We start from the raw sequence: 20,409 nt of genomic DNA on the forward strand, positions 1-20,409 counted from the left end.
AAAAAAAGTACCAGTATTCCAAAGGAAGAAGCATGCAGATTGAGAAGGACTGAACAAACACACTGCCTACAACGCTAAATTAACATAAAAAGAAATATATCAAGGAGAAATAGTACAAGAGCATATTTTTGAAGTACTATTATTCAAAAATCCAATTTTTTCTAACTAGTACTGATATTTATCTTATGAATTTTTTATTTTTTTTTATTGAGAATGTTATTCAATTTTTTAGCAGATAAAAGGCTCCAGTATTTAAAGAGTGCAGACTTGCTTTATGTATTCCTAAAGACTTTAGAAATTCATATTGTTAAAAAAAAAAAAAAAATCTAAATGTCATTCCTAAAATGATTTAACCAGTTTGTTGAAACTTAAATGTTGTCTCTGAAACTATAACTATTTTTTCTTGTTTTCTTCTTGCCATTAAAACCTAGCAACTGTTTAGCTGTTTCCATTGAGTTATTTTATTATATACAAAACCATCATCACAAATCATTTTGATATCCAATAGGCAGTGACCAAAATGTATACAGTCTATTACATTCAGACAGCAATTATTTACTTTTAGCAAACCTGTTTGATAGGCACTTGACCCACACCAGATTGGTCCCTTAACCCCAGGAAGGATCTCAGATCAATGTCCTTGACAGCTAAAATCACCAAACAGCACGCAATCGATCAGTTCTTATTTGCAAAACCTGCTCAAGATGTGGTTATCATGTTGCCAGTTCATATCAATAGTATTTTATTAGGACAGTAAGAAAGTATACAATCAGTTAAACTATATTGGACTAGGGCACAAAAAAATTTAATAAAATATTTAAAAAATGCATGCCTTCTTAAGCCGAGCAAAAAAAAAATGAAAAAATGAAAAAGAGAAGAGGGGTGCTCATATTTATTCTTAGCCCATCCTTGTTTCCCCTGACAAAAATAATTTACAGAAATGTCACACAGAGTACATGAATAAGGCTAAATACTAGTTAAAGGAATAGGACTTTTTAAAGATAAAAACCCTAAAGCTCTCCTGTGACAAGACTCCTAATAGGCAGTCATAAAATTGATTTCTGCATATATTACATACCACTTTATTCGCACTGGTATTCATTTTTTTAAGTCAAGCAAGTTCTGTAGCCATTCCTGCCTCGGATAATAAAGGAAGAGTTGGCTTTTGCGACTACTGTATGCGAGTGAACCTGGGCCTACTGCTCTGTGGCAGCAGTAGCGCCCATTTTGCTCTCTTCCTTGTGTTCTGTCTCGCTGTCATCGTCCTGTAGTTCTCCTTCTTCTCCACTACCCTGGAACATGTCGTGGGTCCATTTGGGGCTGGTGCCAGACTTTCTGTGCAGGAAGCGCCCCCTTCCTCGCTGGAAGGTGCCTCGACCACGGCCTCTGCTGTCAGCCCACTTCTTATCTCCTTCTCCTTCCCGGTCGTCATGCTGGTTCAAGAAAAGCAATTATATATTACTATAATGGCTTGGAAGGAAAAAAAAAAAAAAAAAAAAAACACAAACTTCCAAACTCTGGTATGGGTTCTGGTTGGCCTTCATTGTTTTGTTGCACCACAAAACAAAAAAAAAGAACACTTCAAGCAATCCTGCTTACAAAAGGCACTTACTAAGTAATATTTTTTGCTCTTTGGGGTGTGCTCTGGGTCCCACTCCTCTTCCTTGGATCGTTTTAGAATAATTGGCATTGGAGGGTTTGGAGGGTTACCATTGCTGTTGTTTCCTGGGTAGTTCCCCCTGTTCCAGCTCCTTCCTCGTATCCTAAACTGCTGCAATTAAAGAACAAATATCACAGCCATGGTAATGGCATTTCTATATAACTTGGGGAAATATCTTGCTTTTCAAATCACTGTCCAGTCAGATAAATCTATTATCATTGTATAAAGAGCAATATTCACTTACAAAGCCTCCTCTTGCTCTGCCCCTTTCCATCGGGCCACTGAAATCCCGGGCTCCCAGCTGGGACTTGTCAAAGCTTTCTTCTTTATCCTCTACCTCCTCAGTGTAGTCGCGTCCTTTGTAGGAGTGGGAGGACGAGGAAGACCGGGAACGTTCTCGGTTCTTCTTGCGTTTTCTGCAAAAACACAAAAATACAAAAAAAGACATTGACAGCAAGCAAAAGAAATGTTTGAAAGCAGTTCTATCAGTAATGGTACAGTCCTAAACCTTAAGTCTTAAAACAACAAATGCTTTACAAACCCCACAGAGATTCTCACATTGCAACATGTTTCTAGAATGGACATGTAAAGCTCACGTTTATGTGACCTGCTGTCGCTGGATACAGGGTGGTTAGAAAGTCACTGTTTACTGTTTTGTGCAGAAAAATGAAACAGAGCAACAATATTTTAGGATTATCACCACCAAGGGTGTATTAACTGCACTGAAAGCTTCCAAAAACTGCAAAATGCAGCATTTTCACAGGTACTTGCAACACTCCTTCATAGATGACATCCTTTGTTTGGTTAGTTTTCACATCGCCGCTATTCAAAACAAAGAGGGCAAGTACCTTTATAATCACTCTTTCATTTAAAAGAAAGTTAATACTGTACATACTTGAGCTTACTGGGCTCTCTGTGATCCTTTATTGTATAACTCCTGTTAAAAACAAGAGTAAATCTCTGCTCTCAAGTAATCAAATGGCTTGAGAAATCCCCCTGTATCACTGAAGTTAAAGTTGCACATACTTGAGCTTCTTGGACTCCTTATGATGCTTTCCTGCTCTTTCAGTGGATCTCTCTCTGCTAGGGCTTGTGTCTCCAGAATCTCTCATCCCTTCCCTTTTGTGCTCTCGCTCCCTACTGGAGTATTTTTTCTGATGCTCAATATCAAGATGGAGATCCACTGAGTCACCTTTGTTTTTTGGATCTTCACCCTGTTAAAAGAAATTTTTAGGATACGTTGTTATCTCAGAGCATGTCCAAATAACTTTTCAACTGGCAGAACCATGCATTGGATAGCATTTCAAAAACCATCGTAACTGATGAAATGCTTTTGGATTAAAATCATTGGATACTGCATTGAGACATTCACGGCACAACTTAAAGTCACTAGTATGCAATTTTGAGAAAGAAATCTGTATCATGTCTTCAATATTAATATTATTCCAATATAACAACAAATGACTACATTGCATATGTTAGCAAGACACTGTTTTATGAGACGATAAACATGTGAATGACCGAATATTGAGAAATACAATTCTCTAGCTCCCCCTGCTGGTAATATTTTATTTGAGGTTGAAAGCCAGTAGGGGAGGAAAGGATGAATAGTTAGTGCTGCACGTCAGACATACTGCAGGTCCTTATTGTCTCTAATGTCTAAAGGTAAAACCGTTGAAAAAATATTCTTCCACTTGAAATCCAATGCGTTGAAATATTATGAAACCAAGATCCTCATACATGAAGGATATAAATCAGGGACCAACTAACTTGCAAAGGGACAGAGTTTTGGGACCAATTAGCTTGCAAAGGGACAGAGTTTTAACTTGTTAAAAGTTTTTATTTTATTTTCATAAAACACCATATCACAAAAGTGGAAATCTACAGATCATCTCATTGGAGGAATGAATTTTGGAATGAAATGACTGACCACTCCACTGTTTTGCATGCCTTTGTCTATATCAAGTGAAATGATTAGTAGGACTGTTTACATTCAGTTGGTTTAAAAATACTTACAACAACATTGACAAGATTCCTCTGTCAGCTTGGATACTTGGGTCAAAGTTCATTCCATTTTTTCCCCCTCAAGCTCACCTCATTTGACTTGGTGGCCATGTACCACAGTATAACCATATCACAAAGGTTGAGGGTATATTTAAACAAAACAAACAGACTGTCGCTCATTTTTTTAGATTTATGCACCTCCTTTGAAAGAAAAACACAAACTTAAGATCATCTAACACAGGACTCTCTGTCTTGTGAATATATTTTGCTTTGCTCCCAAAGCTGCTATTTGGAAAAGACCTCATTTAAACATCCGGTCACCTTGTAACTGCTTTCCCTGGAGCTTTTCATTTCCTCAAAAAGGTGCAAGTGTTTCCTAAAAGCACTGGGAGAAACATCAATTATCCTAGGGGGAAAAAAAAAAAAAAAGGTCAGTAAAACTATTGGAACATATTAAGACACCATTAACAAAATAAAATAATAAAAAGTCATGCAAAGTTTCATTACCATTGGATGACAGGTTCTCAAGATACAGCTAAAAGTGTGACAGGCACCTCTGCCATACCCCCAGGTTTTAGGTTTCCTTATGCAAATCCCTACCTGTGAATTTCTGGGCTCTTTCGTGTCTTGGGCGTCTCTTTTTGAGCTGCTTTTCTTTGGTACATGGCAAAGCGTTCACTTAACGTCATCCCCGAAGACTCAAAATGCTGTGCTGTGGATTTCAAAAGGAAATACAGAAAAATTTAATTAAACAAGTTTTACAATTCTGTGTGTCATCTGTATCATATTACATGCGTGGGTCTTTCTGTTGCAATAAAGGAAGGCGGCTTATCCTTGTTACACCAAATCAGACTTGAGGTAATCCTCAAAGAATGCGAGAGACAAACTCAAAAAGAGAAATTAGTGCATGTCAAATAGGACTAAATAAACTTACCATTGCATTGTGGGGGGGGGGAGAACAGATACCACTTTAATTAGCATCTTAACTGCAGAGCAGGAATTATTTCCATTGATAGAACGGTAATCAGAACAGCTTTATATCCAGCAGTACACAGGAAAACACATCTTCCATGGATTTATATCTTTGAACGTGAATAACGTATGGCTATCTATGTCTCATTGAAGTCATCCCTTGGCATGGTTCTGTATCAGGTTAAACTCTCCTAACCAAATGGAGTGTGATACATAGGACACCTGATAAAGTTTGCAAGGAATTATTGCCATAATAAGTTCATAGGCCAAAAGCATGCATGTGCTATATAAGGAATACATTTGAAATGTGCTCAAACTTTGTCTCTATCACTATTCATTATTTCCATAGTCTTATCTGAGCAATGTAATCATTAAAATTTACAGGAGTTATAAGTTAGGATGTCATGCACTTGAGCCAAAAATGTGTATATATTACTATACTCTTGCATGCGTACACACACAGACAAGAGTGTCAGACAGCCTATGTAATGACTATTCAGTAGTAATGCATATTGTTGGTAGTGGACTTTGCTACTCAATCCCGTCTTGCAGGTTGAAAGCGAGGTGTCCAGTAATCAATTACCTTTAACATGATGAACTATGGTGACGATATGTTGCGCAAACAGCTCTGAAGGACTTCTTTGGGACTGGGCAGCCTGAATGTGCTGAAAAATGGAGCGGAACTCCTGATCTTGCTTGCTGGGGTGCACAAGATCACGACAGAGACGGCGCTCGTTTGCCAATATTACAGAGGAGCTAGAAAAAAAGAAAGAAAAAGACACTCACATAAACTGAAACAACAATTTAGCTTAACAAATCAGCCCTACTCCTTGAGATCATGTAGAAAAATCACAAGTCAGTCTTTACTTAGCATCATTATCCTAACAAAAGCCCTTTTTTTTTTAAATTCTTTTTTATTTTTTTGCTTGATGGTTTTGTGAAAGTTGCACGAGACACTTATTAAATAAAGTCACCCTTCTGATATTCATCTACAGGAACTAATTGAAAATAAACAAAAATTACCCTGCACTCTCCTCCCGGAAAGGATCCACTCTCAATTTAACTTCAGATCCTCGATAACCAGGGAAAGCTGGAGGGGTCGCTCTGGGTGGGCTCTCCTCCCTCCTGGCCACAAGCCTTTCCCTTTCTCTGTTCTCAGAGCTCCTCCTGGGAGGTGTGGATGGGCTCGGCCCTGGCTTCTCCTTGTACCTACTGGCTTTCGGGATCTTTTCAGGAGAAAAGCCCCGGTAGCCGGCTGGTTCTGCTTTCTTCGCTGCAGCTACCGCCCTCTCCTCCTTCATGCTCCTATAAAGTTCATCTTCAACATCATCATCATCATCCTCCTCCTCCTCATCCTCCACTTTCCTAGGCTTCTCCTTAGCGGTAGGGAAGTAGGCAAACTCCTCCCACTTATTAAACCGCTCCTCATGCGCGTCCTGATCTCTGCTGGCAGTGACTGTGACTTTGCCTTTGAACTTAGGTTCCTCCTCAAACTCGCGCTCTTTTTGGCTCCTAACTTTGTATCTCTTTTCATGCTCTTCCTCAGCCTCGTTGCTGTGTTTGTATTTTTCTTTTTCGCTTTTGCCATAGTACTCGGACTTGAGAGTAATGTTGGCAGCCCCTCTCTCGGAGGTTCCTGCCTTGCCATTCCCTTTATCCCTTTCTAGATCTATTGCTTTCTGCTCTTTCTCTCTTCCATTCTCCCATTCCTGCAACAGAGTTTTACTCTTCTGCTCCTCCATGTATCTGTTAAATTAAAGGGGGAGAGGGGTGAAAAAAACTTTTAAAAGGTGCTTTTAAGGTCATTCATCTGCAGTACCTCTTGGTTTTGTTGAGTGTTACATCTCACATGTTTTGTATCGGCAAAAGACAATACTCTCTATATGACCAGAGGTAGAAGGTGTGCAAATTAGTTTAGAACGTAGGCATGTCACATTCTGAGTGCAAGAGGACACTAGCCAGAAATAGTATAGCTGATCTTCAAGGGATAATTATTATTTTTCAAAACAGTGTTCTTACATTCTCTAAGCTTTCTCAAGGTGATATGACAGACCTCTTTCAAGAGAAAGTGCAGTATCTCAAAAAAAGCTCATTAAATACAAGTCATTGCAAGTTCGCAATGTTAGTTGTTTACAATGACTAAGCAATGTAATTGCCTATACAGACTATACCAATAATTCATGCATTTTTCTGTTTGCTAGCTAAATAGTAGAGGCCAGATAATAAGTTCCCAGTTGCTAAAGTATCATTTAACACTCAAGTAGCAACATGTTTCCTGTATATAACTATCACAGTGGTACATATTTGTAGTTAACATTTAATTGACCATTTGTTTAACTATGGCAGATCTACATGATCCTCAAAATTATTATTATTTTGCTTACTAAACAGACATTTGAAGGCTTAAATTCTGCAACAATATCCCCAGCTCTCCATGTTTATACCATGCATTACAAACAGAGTGGATGTATATATTGTAATGGACATGTCACATAATGGCCATTATCTTATTCACATGAAAGTCTCATACTTACTTATATATTTACTTAGACCTCTCCTAAACATTTGAGATTGCCCATCACGTGCATCTAATGCATAAACAAGCCGTCATATTTTTGCTTTAATTAATTTTTAGTTGAGGACTAGAGTTCCCATAATAAAATAATAGTCTTCCATGGGTCTTTGAAGCTGAACTAAAAATTGAAACAAGAAAATATTATCATAGAGTCCTAAGGGGGGGAAAAAAAAATAGATTGAAACATACAAGTCCTTCCTAAGACTTTGCTAGTCCTCAACTGTGCATTCATGTACCATTCGGATTAAAATGTATTCTAGCTTGAACCATCATGTAGGCCTAGTATAGTACTAGCGTCATTGTAAATGGTACAGCAGTACACGGCTGTTGAATGACAAAGGCAAACGTGCAAAATTCACCAAAGCAAAATTCCCATTGGACTCAAAAAATCCTTAATGTACAGTATTCCCACCTCAGTTACACCCGCTTAATGCTGTTCACAGATGTGCCTTGCAGCTTCTGCTAAATCCAGATACTTGCATATTTACAGTGCAGTAAATGGAAAAACCAGGGAAGAAACTATTCCTCGTCCTGATGAGCCACTTACTTGCATGCATGTGATAAAGGTAAAAGAGTGCAGCAACAGCACTTTATCATTTCTGTAAACAGTGAGATATGTTACATTGTTTTACAGGCGATACAAAATAAAGCATAAAAAACAAAAAAAGCACATACTTTTTAAATGAAGGAACAGCAGATCCTGTGTCACCTGCCCTGCTGCTCTCCTCCTTTGAAAAGAATCCAAAGCCTGAAAAAACTGCCGAAGGGCTTTGTTTCTGTGGAGGGCTCTTGTTAGATGAGCCTATGCCCGAGCTTTGCCAAGAGGCACTGCGCAGGGCTGGGCTCGGTGCCGACGCACTGGATCGGGATGGGCTTTGTGAGCCTCTCTGAGCCGGGCTTGAGCGCCTGACTGCGATAGACTGCAGAGCAGGACTGGGGCGTGCTGCAGCGGCACTCTGACTCACAATTATCGCAGAGCGAACCACCGGGCTGGCGCGCTTAGGGCTGGTATCGTAAGTTGTCAAGCCTTGCCAGCTACCCGAGGACACCTCAGGTGCGTTTTCGTTGTTGGCGGTGCTTAAAGACCCCTCATCCTTGGACTCTGCTATCTGGGACTCCATGGCCGCAGAAACCGCTGCCCCGCTCTGCTCTTGCCCCTTTACAGTCTTCCGTTTGGAAGATCCGGAGCGGCTATGTTGAGAGGAGGAGCGGGAGTCAGAAGAGGAAGACCTCCTGGACCTCCTCGAGTGACCAGAAGAAGAGCGGTCAGAATATCTGGATCGGCTCCTGGATCTCGGGCTTCCAGACCTTCTCTTGGGAGTTCTGGACCGAGAGCGCCCTCGCCTGGGGCTGTGCTGATGGTGGGGCGGCTGCTGCTGCTGCTGGGGCTGCTGCTGCCGGTAGTTCTGCCAGTTGGGCCGGTAATTGCCATTGCCATAGCCTCCACCCCGCTGGAATCGGCCGCGTGGAAAGTACCCTCGGCCACGTCCGCGGTAGTAGTAAGGCCTCCTGTAGCCTCGGTTGTACCCCCTGAACTCGCGGTTGTTGTTCTGATACTCCCTTGGGTAGTTCCGCTCCCTGTTGTGGGGTGGGGAGCGAGACCTTGAGCGAGAGCGCGATCTAGAACTGTGGGGGGGGGGGAGAAAAAAAACGTAATGAATGGCTGTGTTCCCCAGTTTAGAGAGTATTATCATTACATGCCATTTGTAACGTTATAAATGCTGCCGCTATCAACAGCCTGAGTCTCTGCTTTCTAACACAGCAGCATGTTCCTACTTACTTTGCAAAATCTAAAAGTTCTGATTATTTCTAGAAATAAAAGCTGACAAATGAATTGGCTGTAGTTTACATAGTTTTCACAAGGCGGCACTGTTGAGCTATTCCTTCAATTACTCAGCGACTGCTTTGCCAATACTGGTACACATATTCATCCAGCTTTTAAAATATGAGCGTGTTAGCCCAAATATTGAACATTGTAAAATTATTAAACTACTCAATATTTGTTGTTTGGCATTATGCTTCCCAACACACACCTATCCAGATTTTTGGGAAAAAAATAAATACATTAAAAAAATCTTTTAAGAAATTAGCTGCAGATGTTATCATGTTTAACTATAACAGCATGCAGACAATGACTAACAGTGCTTTGTTTCTTCTTTAGAAAAGTGCCAAAAAACATTTATATAATAAGCAATACAAAGAAAACTTTAAAACTACAAAACATTTAAGATAATAAACTACAAAAACAAAAAGGCATTTGCTGTACTGTTACACTACATAGTTAACTTCTTATTTGAATTCTTGTTGTTAAATTTATCGTTTTTTTAACAAAACATTTAATTTAATTAAAAAGGAACCCAAGACAAACCACAAAGCAGAAAAAAAAATGAAAACCAAAATACAACAGTAAAACAGTGAAAGGCACATACTGTTCTCTTCAACAAAAGCAAACTTTCAAATAAAGTTTTTATTTTATTTTTTAAACGTATAATGCAAAATTAAATGAGCAGATTTCAGTTAGTTTTAAAAGAACTCATGCAAGCTCTGTACACTCACCCAGTGCGTTTTGTCATTGGAAGCAAGTTCAAACTGAGAAAGCACAACACGGAGCATTGCAAACTCAGCCTACCAAACTGAATCTGTATCTCTTATGTGGGTTCTGATGGAAAGAGGCGGTCTCATGGGCCATGAGGGAAACATTTCTGCTCTAATCCCCCAAGATGCATGGTGGGCTCCAGTTGCCAATTACTAGAGATGCCTGTTGTAAATTTGGTTTAATACCCAGATTGTATTTTCTCTTTTTACTTAAGGCATTCCAATTTTTGTACAAAACAGAATAAACCGTTAAAATAGATTCAACTAAGAGGTTTAACTTTACTAATATGTGCCTTAAAAACTACATTTTCAGTTTATAATAGACAGTTGTTTTTTTTTGTTTTTTTTAAATAACAAAACTTATTTTTACCACACAGACTGGAAAAATAGTTTACAAGAATAAAAACAAAAAGAATCATTCAAACTTAAGCCTCTTAACCTACAACCTACAAATAATTTCACAACCCCTCATAACACTCCAGTTGGTGGTTTATTCAAATTCAAGACATTGCATATCAAATCAAAATATACACAACCATAAGTCTTTCTTAGTTCCTGACAAAGAGTTGCACAGAAAGAAAAGTTCATGTTTGACACATGATATTTTTAAGTATATAGTTAGTCTTTTGACACCTGACACCTCTGAAAAATTGAAGGTTTTCAGAAGCCCATTTGCCAGTTAATCGTCACAGCAAGAAACAGTAAACCCTATATTAAATTTCCATCTGAATAAACTGATGATATTTCTGCAACAACAGATGTTCAGATTGCTACAAGGTCAAATATAAAATGCATTAACATTTTTAAGTGTGCACTTAGTAGAGCATAATTAAGAGCCAAAAACATCAAAATCACTGCAGCTGAAACAAATTAAACGCATTTTTTTTTTTTTTTTTTTTTTTTTTTTTTTGGATTGGAAATCCTCATTATCTGAAAATTGTCTAGACAAGAAACGGAATCACTTGAGGAGTATAAAGCAACATGCCTCGGTTTAGTTTTTTTAAAACATAATAAATGGTCTGCTATGCCAATGTCTGACAACACACTAGTTTTACACACAAGGCAATTTCATTGGATTAGAAGGATCTAAAAAAATATTGCATTGCTAGTAATGTGAATAAAAAACAAAACTATTAATACTGACAGGTTACATGAAGCTTATTTCTAAATATTGAAAACCCTGTTATAACACATGAAGCATGTGCACAATAATGCACAGCAAAAATAAATTGGTGCAGTCATAGCTGAATAACTCAAGCGGTTTTCTTTTTCGTGCTTGGCACCATACCACCTCTTTATACAGCATCTCTGGTCCTTAATCCATTCAAAATTCCATAGAAGACAAGTTTAACAAAATACATTAAAAAAATTAGAAACACCACTATCATTTCCACTCCACAAGTACAAAGTATTACACTTTGATGTAGACCTTAAGCAATCCAAAACAGGCAACATCACTTAACTACTTAAAATACATAGATCAGAGAAAAGCAAATACAGTACTTTTGGTAATGTTCCAAAATTTTAAAAAAGCCATTTTTTTGTAGCGTTTTAAGTTTGTGCTTCCCAGTATATACTTGCGGTTTGTGTTCTCCAGTCTATACTTTTGGTTTCTGATTTCAGCAGTGCACAGCGTTTAGAATGTGCAGTGTGCTTTCATCTTTCTTCACTTCAGAGTGCTACTCAAACAACATTTCTAAAAGGGTGCTTCTCTTTGATAAGACATTTGTGTGATATGGAACGGGGTACCTAGTCATGTTGTTGAGGCAGGAACACTTGGATCCTTGAGACCAAACTTGACAAAGTTCTGAGATCTATCAGCTACTACAGACCCGACGAAATTAGAAGGGCCGAATGGCCTCATCCTGTTTGTACATTTTCTTATGCTGCATTACAAAATCTGACAGGGTTCCAGCCACAGTATTAAAAAAATATGATACTGTGTTTTGTAACAAAATAGTGCTCTCAATTTACATGTTGATTCTTCTGTAAATTGACAGATTGGGATTCCAAAACGAAAAAAAGCACACAATGGAAACACATGTAGAAATGGTGTACTGTAATCACATTTACAGTGCTAACTTAATACTAAAAACAGGAACACATTCATATTTAAGAATGCTTAAACAGGAAAAAAAAAAAAAAAAGTAGTTATTGAAACACACTGGATTGGATTCTCAAAGCTACTTAATCCAAATCATCATTGTGCAATTTTTTCTAAAAGGAAAAAAAAACACCCAATTACAATTCTAAAACTTCAGGCTGCTTGACAGCCCCTCAATTAGAAGTCAGATGGTTTCATTCACTGTGAAAATAGGGAGCAGTAAAAGGGATCTGCTCTAAGTTAGGTTAAGCTTCAAAACATATCTGTGTTACCTGTATCTGTGTTTTCTGGAGCGGGATCTTGACCTAGTTCTTGAGTGAGATCGTGAGAATGAACGTGACCGAGATCTAGACCCTGATCTAGAACGGGATCTGGAGGCAGATTTAGACTTCGGTACTTTAGACATCGCTCCCGACAGGTAAGATTCCTTCAGCTGTCTGTTGAAAGACACAAAGGAAAGAGTTTTTAAACATTATATTCTCACCACCCTTTACAGAAACTTCATACACTTGTAGTTCTCTTTCCTTTCAGCTACATTAGATGATACAATGTAAACACAATAACAGAGTAATCCTTGGATATGGACATGCACACACAAACCTCCTTTCCAATGTCAATGCCCCAAGTTTTACTGTAGATGTGGGCATTCTACAATATAAAAGAGGTCACATTGTCTTAAATTATCTGGTTTGCAATATACAGTACATGCAGTCACATTATCTGCAGTGTTTTGCTCCTAATGGGATATTTCCTCCAAGGCGGTAAATATTTAATAGCTGGCTCAGTGCTTTGTTGACATTCAATTTGGACAATTACTGCTCCAAAAAGGGATAGGAAAAAACAAACAATGCTGGGACTTTGCGATTAATATTAAAAATACATTTAAAAAAAAAAAAAAAAGTTAGATTGCCTGTGGCTGCTGGTTCAGTGAAAGTGAAACTGTTTGACTTCTAAAATGAGAAGCAGTACTGAAAACAGGATTTACAAACTAAAAATGACATGGATATCTTAACAAATAAGCTCAAATACACAGAGGTAAATTCCACTCCATTCTTATTTTTGAGCGCTGCGCAGAGCACAGGATTTGTTTGGTATTAAGCTTCACAAACCTGCAGAATGTCTAACAATGCCTTGTTAGAATAATAAACTGCTAGCATATCGTCAACCTGGGATCAGAGATGAATGTCATGGGGGGTGTTTTTAGGTTCTTCCAAGTAGTAATCATCGTATTTCAAGAGTCGAGGATAAGAGCAGCCTGGGACAAATGATTTATCCCCGTTTCCACTGTCAACAGGGTTTAATGCCTTCGTTTTTAACTAACTTGTTGGCTCAACAAACAAGCACCCATCTCCCAATACCCTACTGTATCACCACAGAAATGTACTGGGATGATAAGCACTCAAAATAAGCTTTAAAACATGTAACCTCACCCTTTACTAAATGTGTTCTACATTACTGAAAACTGCCTATACACTCTTATATAACTCATCAATTCCCTTTCAGGCTGTTTAGAACTCGTTAACCAAAACTGTGAAACAAAGATCAAATAAAAACCTTTAAAAGGCCCAGTAGTCAAAGGAACACAGTTTAGCACAGTAGTGTAATATTTGTTCCACTACAGTTTACAAACCACCATGCACTAAAATTAACAAATGCAATTTCTAGAATTGTATTCTTTTGCACCCCAATCATGATTTGAGCAGCATTTAAATGGATTTCACTTGAGTCAATGTTTGGTTTTTAATAATTGTTATCTAACTTCAGCATCAAACAGGAACTGCCCTGTATTTCCGAAAACCGAAGTACGGTAATAAATTAGCTGCGACTGTGACTAATGTGCTGGCTTTGTGGTACCAGTACAGCAGCTACAACATTTAAAAAATAAAAAAAAAACGAACATAACCGCCACAAGCTGACAATTATACTTGGCGACAAAAATAAATAAATTATTGAAATATAAGAAAAACATAAAATAAATCCCTTAGCCTGTATTTGTACCATCCCACGTTAGTTATAAAAAGAAGAGTCGAAGCCCATTTTGCCTGCAGCTGTGTCATTTGAACTTAACAATCCAGGGGTCAACTAATATAGAATGCCTTCCTTTTCATTAATCCCCCCAAAAGAAACCGTAGAATTCTCATACGACCATGCGGACAAAACCAGCATGCTATGAATTTTGCAAATTACATTTGTAAAGGGAAACCCATTCCTAACTTAGAAGACTTTAAAAGCTCTTCTGCGATTAGTGTTTCGCTTACTGCAAATTTATTGCTTCTGGCACTGGTTAATTTGGATATCAACATTAGCCAACTGACTTTAATCACGGTTCCAAATAAAAAGCAAGCCAGCTGACTAACTAAACAGGATCTTGGACATCAATATCAAACTGTGGGAAATTCAAAGACTTAATGATCTTACGCTTGCCATCAATATGATATTGTGGATTTATCACAGAACATACCATTTTCATGGACTGGCTCATCCTTTATAATGACGGCATGTTATGTGGATTAACCATCATCACTTTTGAAATTCTGCAGTCAATGAAGAAAATTAGAATTAAATCAAATTGCCATTTACCACAAATGCTGTGTGTTTCTATTGACATAGGACAGGCAGTCTTGCTTCCTCTCTCCGAGTTTAGACTGCAGGATATGCCCAAAATTTGTAAAGGCAAATGTAAACACTTGCCTAGGCACCTTGTCCCTACTTTCTTTTTTTAATTATTTTATAGTGAAGCTAAGAATCACCCAAAGCATCAAATTATTAAGCATTTTCTGCTTAACAGATTGTTCCTGCCACATTTCTGTTGCCACCGAGGGTTGGGCAATGAAAGAGTTCAGAATGTATGGACACCTGTACAGCAGTACTGAAAAGCTAAATGGATATAATCCTGCATTACCTGACATAGACAATCCTCCAGCTGTATGATGCATAGTCATCTGTGTATGTCTGCTCTCATTTGAAACTTTAAAGGATACTGACATGGATTTTTTCATGGGTCCTTTCTTCAGCTGTATTGTTCTTGGCTCCCAAAGCTTGACGTTTGTGGTTGCTGACTTGACTTAAATTTTTGTTAACGGTGGGTTTTTGAAAGGAAACTTCTGTTCTGCTTAATGTCCACAATGAAAAACACTCAAGGTTGTTTTAAAAATAATTGAGAAAATGAAAAAAAAAAAAGGCCATCTTCTATTTCAATAAAAGTTGGATAGCTTTCTGTGTCTGCAAGCACCCTGGATCAGTGTATTGTTTGTCAACAGGCTTAGGCAACAATGATTTATATGTAATAGCAATAATAATCAGGTTTTAACTCTCCTTACTAGAATGCTAGTCTGGGCTGTGCGACACAGAATTATCCCAAAATAACCAATGCATCATTCCATGAAAATCAAGATTTTATATACTCTCCCAGTCTGCCTTCTCAGATTTTGCCATAAACAATAAAACAAAACTGTTTTCTTTTCAGCAGGAAGGTTTACACAAGAACAGAATGAACACCAGTCTGCCATTGCAATCTCTAATCTTAAAAACATAAAATACTTCATCCATTTAAAACAATGGAACTGTGCCACATTAACTTACTTGTTCAGGAGCCAAGGCAATGCAGTGTGTTAATCATATGTATTCCACCAAACACAACACTTTAAGGACTATTTATGAAGCCCATTTTGATTATTAAATTAGGTTTTTAGTTCACAACACTAACTTGTTTTGTTGTTTAATTCTCAGATGTTTTACACCCCTTAAAAGTTGTGTGGATAGGACCCACTGAACTTTGAATCAAAGCACTTCATCTCTGTAGGTGGGTTAACATGGATGACGCTCTTCTTATTTATTTTCAAACTAAAGAAAACCACATGTGTCCATTTAACCTGGAGACAGACGGTGGGTTGCACACTGGGTACCCAGGGACTGTTGGTGGCTTGCAGGCGTTATTATGAAGACTATTGATCAAAATGACTCTGCACTGCTGCATTTAATTAAATGTAGCAGTTCAGTACTGTCAGCAGCAACAGATTTGCCTTAGTAAAACTGATATGGCTGACGTACACAGTTATAAACAGGGGGGAGGAATGCATTTTCAGAGTGAAGTACCCCAAATGATAATTAAGCGCAGCTGTCTGATATACAGGCAGTCTAATCACTGGGATTTTCCATCTAGAAATGTTTCCGGTGAAAATACAGGCTGATCATCTCCTAGAATCCAAGTCAAGGCCTCACAATGGACAGCTGTTCCATGTGGTGTCTGTCACCTGTTTATATCATTTAGGGTGAAAGTGGCTGGAAACAAAGAGATCGTAACTTGATATTGCCAAAGAAAAGGCACTCCTCCAACCTCCATATCAGGAAAAGCAGCTTGATTCGGCTGACAGTGTGTCACAGTGGCTAGCAGGTTTTTAATGGGTGGGTTTTCAGTATTAGAACATAGGTTTTTGGGCTTGTGTGTCCTCAAGTGCAATCAAAGTCTTGCAAAGAAGTGGCTTAAATATAGGCACAGAACTGAAACTTCATGAGCTAGTTTCACAAATCCTGATCAGAACCAGACTACTTTGCGTAAGTGTTAATCAGACTTAACGTCAGAGATAAGCAGTCAATTACTAATCATTCGACATTACGGCAAGCCAGCAAATATGTTGTTTTATTCACTATTATTTTTTAATATGTAGACTTTACAAAACACAACTGAAAACATTCATGTGTTATGTGCAAAAAGACCCATGATTTTTTTCATTAGATGAAACCCATATTGTTCATTCCTAACAAACATGTTACTCCTTGTCCTGACCACTTTAGTTGAACTCAACAAAACAATCCAGTATCCAATCCTCTCCCCGTCTGTAGTCAGCTCAACCTCTGACCTTTGCAGAAGTTTTGGAGCACATTAAAATGAAACAAAATGAATTCTCTAGTTGAATGTATTCCATTTAGTGCTACTCTGGTATTTGCATGCATGTTTTAACAGTTTTACATCCTGTATTTTCATTCATATCTTCTGCCAGGTCCCTCAAAGGAATATTGTGCCATAGAACAATGTCTTCCATTGAATATCCTTTTTATAAGCCATTTGGGGCTATATATATATATATATATATATATATACACACACATTTTTTTTTTTTTTTTTTTTATATATATATACATACGTAACAAAGCTATTGCACACGTACAGCACAGTCACCAAGGCAACTGACTTGTATTATGTTAGAAACTTCCATTTACACAGTTGTAAAGTACACTGTAGTTGACAAATTATTGGGTCATCTACAGCATGGTAAAGGAAACTGTTGTAACAGTTATTTAAAAAATAAATAAAATATGAGTAGAATGTTTCTTGGAACGGAGAGAAGGGGAGACTAGCGTGACTTAAAATAGGACCTTATCTACTTTTAATTGTTTATACAAGTTATAAGAATGTTCCCTACATAAACAGTGCCTTCAGTACAGGTTAAAGGAACAGTATTCATCAGCTCAAATGCCTGATAAAACAAATGGCTACTCTAAATTATTGGATAAACAGACAATTTGTTTTCTTATTTGTGTTCTTGATTTAGACGAAGACTTTGCTCTAACAAATGTTAATGTTTAACTTAACTTGTGAACGGATGTAGGTTTTAGCATGTTAATGACATCTCCTACCGTTTCAAAAATGTTCATACTGAAATATGAACCCATTAAAGCTGAAGTATCTGTGCAAAGCAGGAGTACAAAACTGCAAAACACAAGCGTCTTGAATCGTTCTTTGCAACAGGATGTGGTTGACAAGCTGCTGGACAGTTAACTTCATAAGCTCAACACACTGACACCACAGCAAGGCTGATTAGTCCCACAATTATCATGTTAGCAAATCTCTAAGACTCCAAAGATATATGCTCAAATGAATTAGGCATTTATCTTTATAGTTTAGACTTTGCCTTCCTTCTGGTGAGTGCATGCAGGATATTTTCCTGCATCCTAAACTATCAATTCAAAAAGGGTCAAGCGAGTTTCTTGGGAGTTGCAGTTAGCAGGGCTTGTTGTCTAAGTGTTAAAAAAAAATGCTACAATTGGCCTAATTTAACAATTAAATTCACCAATGTTTTAAGTTTAACCATACTTTTGGGCATGCTAGGGGACTTCTCTTAATTTATTATGGTGTGGGGGATGATCAACAGCTGGGATGATTCATCACATCGTGGATTTGTCAAAATCCTGCTCAACCCCGCCTCCTGCTTACCATGCTAATTTCAGCCATCTCGTACATCGATTTACAGTACTGTAATACTTCACCAATGATATACTTATATTTTAAAAATACATTTAAAGAAAAAAAAACATAATACGTGTTTGTCAAGGGAAATGGCAAAATACACACCTCGTGTGTCGATAAAACGATTCATGTACCTTATGGCGTGTTTGTTTTTCTTTCCTAAATCAAATGCCATTTGAATGTGTATTTTACGGACTTGCGCGATACGTGCCACAGACTCATACGATTTTCATCCTAAATGTAGTAAATATGTCCGTTTTAACAAATAAATAATAATAATAATAATAAAACAAAATGTCAACACGTTTGAAAATGAAAAAAATATTTACAATATAAGGCAAGTCAGAAAGCATGTACATTAGTGATGTCAACAAATTTTTATTATTATTATAGTGAGCGAAACATGTCGAAATAACCTTAAACTACAGCAACGCTGCCTAGGTTCAAAACACTAAGTAAATTACTGCAAAGGTGCGTGCGCAGGAGACCGGGTTTATTCACGCATTGTTATGTAGGCCTAAACTCCTGAAAACGGTTGTGTATCCAAAAAAAAAAAACTTACCTTAGTTTCTCTTTTCGACGTGTTTCTTTGTGCCAACTCTGAACTTATCACCAGTCACAAAATATTACCATTCGCAAAGATTTTCAGATCTGCAAAAAAAAAAAAAACGAAAACAGTTTTTTTTTTTTTTTTTTTTTTTTCTTCAAAAACAACACGTGTGGTAGTTCGATCCCTTAATGCAATGCATGAGTAAGAAGAATACACATTTTAAAAACACACGACGAATGGTGGATGAGCGCCTTACCGTGTGCAAATGCTACTCCATTACACTCACACTGCAGAGTACTCCTCGCACAACAACTGGACACATTTCCCCTTCCTGGGTTTTCCTGTCAAACAAGGTTCACCGCGACGCCTTGTTCCCGCCTACATTTACTTTAAAGAAACTCCAAACAAAGGTTTTCTTTAGTGCAATATCGATCTATCAGCTTGGTTTGTGGTAAGCAAATAAAAAGCCCCCCCAAAATCTCCCCTTCAACGCGTTGGTAACCGAACCGCGAGAACGTCGCTATGCTGGTGACGTCTTACGTTCGACGTCTTTTCTTTTTTTTAGAAGAGGAAAGGGAAGTTGGCGTTCAACTGTCAACCGTCCCTCTGTGCGCAGGCTCAGGTTTTTATTGGAGTTATTATGATGTGTCACAGTATTTTGTAAAAAAAAAAAATTAAAACATGTATTTTATAAGACAGTGTGGAATTTAATATCCTATATAATTAATTAATTCCATTTTATTTTGGAATTGATCAGTTTAAAACTGGTTGTTTGCCCAGTCTTTGTTTCTTGTTTTTAATATCTATATTAAAAATAATAATATTGTTTGGAATACAAAATAAAGAGACAGCTGTAAATATTTTTACACACATGCATTTCATTATGATATAGAAGTGTGAGGTTATAGACCAATATGGATACCAAGGTTTGGTTTAGTGTCTACAGTACCTTCATCACATTTGGGGACTACCTACACAAATAAGCACCTCTATACCGCATGTACTGTAGCAGATAAAGAAACCCTGAAACAGAGTTCAAGCAGTAAAGTCACATGGCATGTGCTACTGTTTACAAAGCTAATATGTGTACATCTGTTTCAATAAAGACACGAATCCTTGCTGGGAACAAAAAAAAACCTATTCAAGCATAAAGTCAAATGCAAGTACATTTAATCTCTGCTGTACCCTAATCATTGTGGTCTTAAAAAGGTGAATGAGGTAAAGTGTACTATGGGCACACATACAAGTACAGTGAAAGCATAGTAGAGAAAAGTGATACATACTCTAAGGGGTTATAAAAGGGTGGGGTGTGAAGCAGGCTAAAAGCATTGTAACCTATGCAAATTGACTTGCAAATGATATTAGCTGAGCGTGTTTGTAATGTTTTGCTAAACCAAGAGACTTCTTTGTTTTTGTTTCAATGCAGTAGTGTATTAAATGGTTGTGAGACTATTAGGAAATGTATATCCAAAACACACACATCAACCGCAGGGGTGATAAAAACTACAAACAAGAAGTCAGTAATTAGCCAGAGCCTGCAGAATTGTTTAATCAAAGCCAACAAGCGGCCCCCAGAAACTTAGCCTACAAAAGCTCAGCCAATCAGTTGTTACCAGGGAAAAGTAGGTCACTGTGACATCATTGCCAGTAAAGTTGAATGAACGTGCAGAGCACGTCATCTGAAGTTACAAACTCTTGGAAG

At 37.7% G+C, this 20,409-nt stretch overlaps 1 protein-coding gene across 2 annotated transcripts; it reads right to left on the reverse strand.

The window, feature by feature from the left end:
* Positions 1-102: 102 nt before the first annotated feature.
* On the reverse strand, positions 103-19,234 carry LOC121308329 (thyroid hormone receptor-associated protein 3-like). Of its 2 annotated transcripts, none has more exons than XM_041240667.1 (12): positions 18,964-19,234; positions 18,720-18,808; positions 12,183-12,347; positions 7,887-8,837; positions 5,660-6,382; positions 5,220-5,392; positions 4,265-4,376; positions 3,986-4,070; positions 2,687-2,874; positions 1,905-2,076; positions 1,613-1,768; positions 103-1,433 (listed from the first exon to the last, which is right to left on the reverse strand). In XM_041240667.1, the coding sequence occupies exons 3-12, from the start codon at positions 12,314-12,316 to the stop codon at positions 1,197-1,199; spliced, it is 2,931 nt and encodes a 976-aa protein (XP_041096601.1). In that variant the 5' UTR covers positions 12,317-12,347; positions 18,720-18,808; positions 18,964-19,234; the 3' UTR covers positions 103-1,196. The 2 variants fall into 2 exon arrangements, with proteins under 2 accessions (XP_041096601.1, XP_041096600.1); XM_041240666.1 differs by having other exon boundaries at positions 1,613-1,771.
* Between the last annotated feature and the right edge of the window lie 1,175 nt (positions 19,235-20,409).

Source organism: Polyodon spathula, unplaced genomic scaffold (assembly GCF_017654505.1).
Source record: "Polyodon spathula isolate WHYD16114869_AA unplaced genomic scaffold, ASM1765450v1 scaffolds_650, whole genome shotgun sequence".
Classification (NCBI taxonomy): domain Eukaryota; kingdom Metazoa; phylum Chordata; class Actinopteri; order Acipenseriformes; family Polyodontidae; genus Polyodon; species Polyodon spathula.

Bases quoted from the DNA above. Each gene is read 5' to 3' on its own strand.
- LOC121308329 (XM_041240666.1), bottom strand. From the start codon at position 12,316: ATGTCTAAAGTACCGAAGTCTAAATCTGCCTCCAGATCCCGTTCTAGA. The intron at 8,838-12,182 runs GTAACACAGATA...CCCCCCCCACAG, and splicing joins TCCAGAAAACACAGATACAG to TTCTAGATCGCGCTCTCGCT. The intron at 1,772-1,904 runs GTAAGTGAATAT...CTTTAATTGCAG, and splicing joins GCAGAGCAAGAGGAGGCTTT to CAGTTTAGGATACGAGGAAG.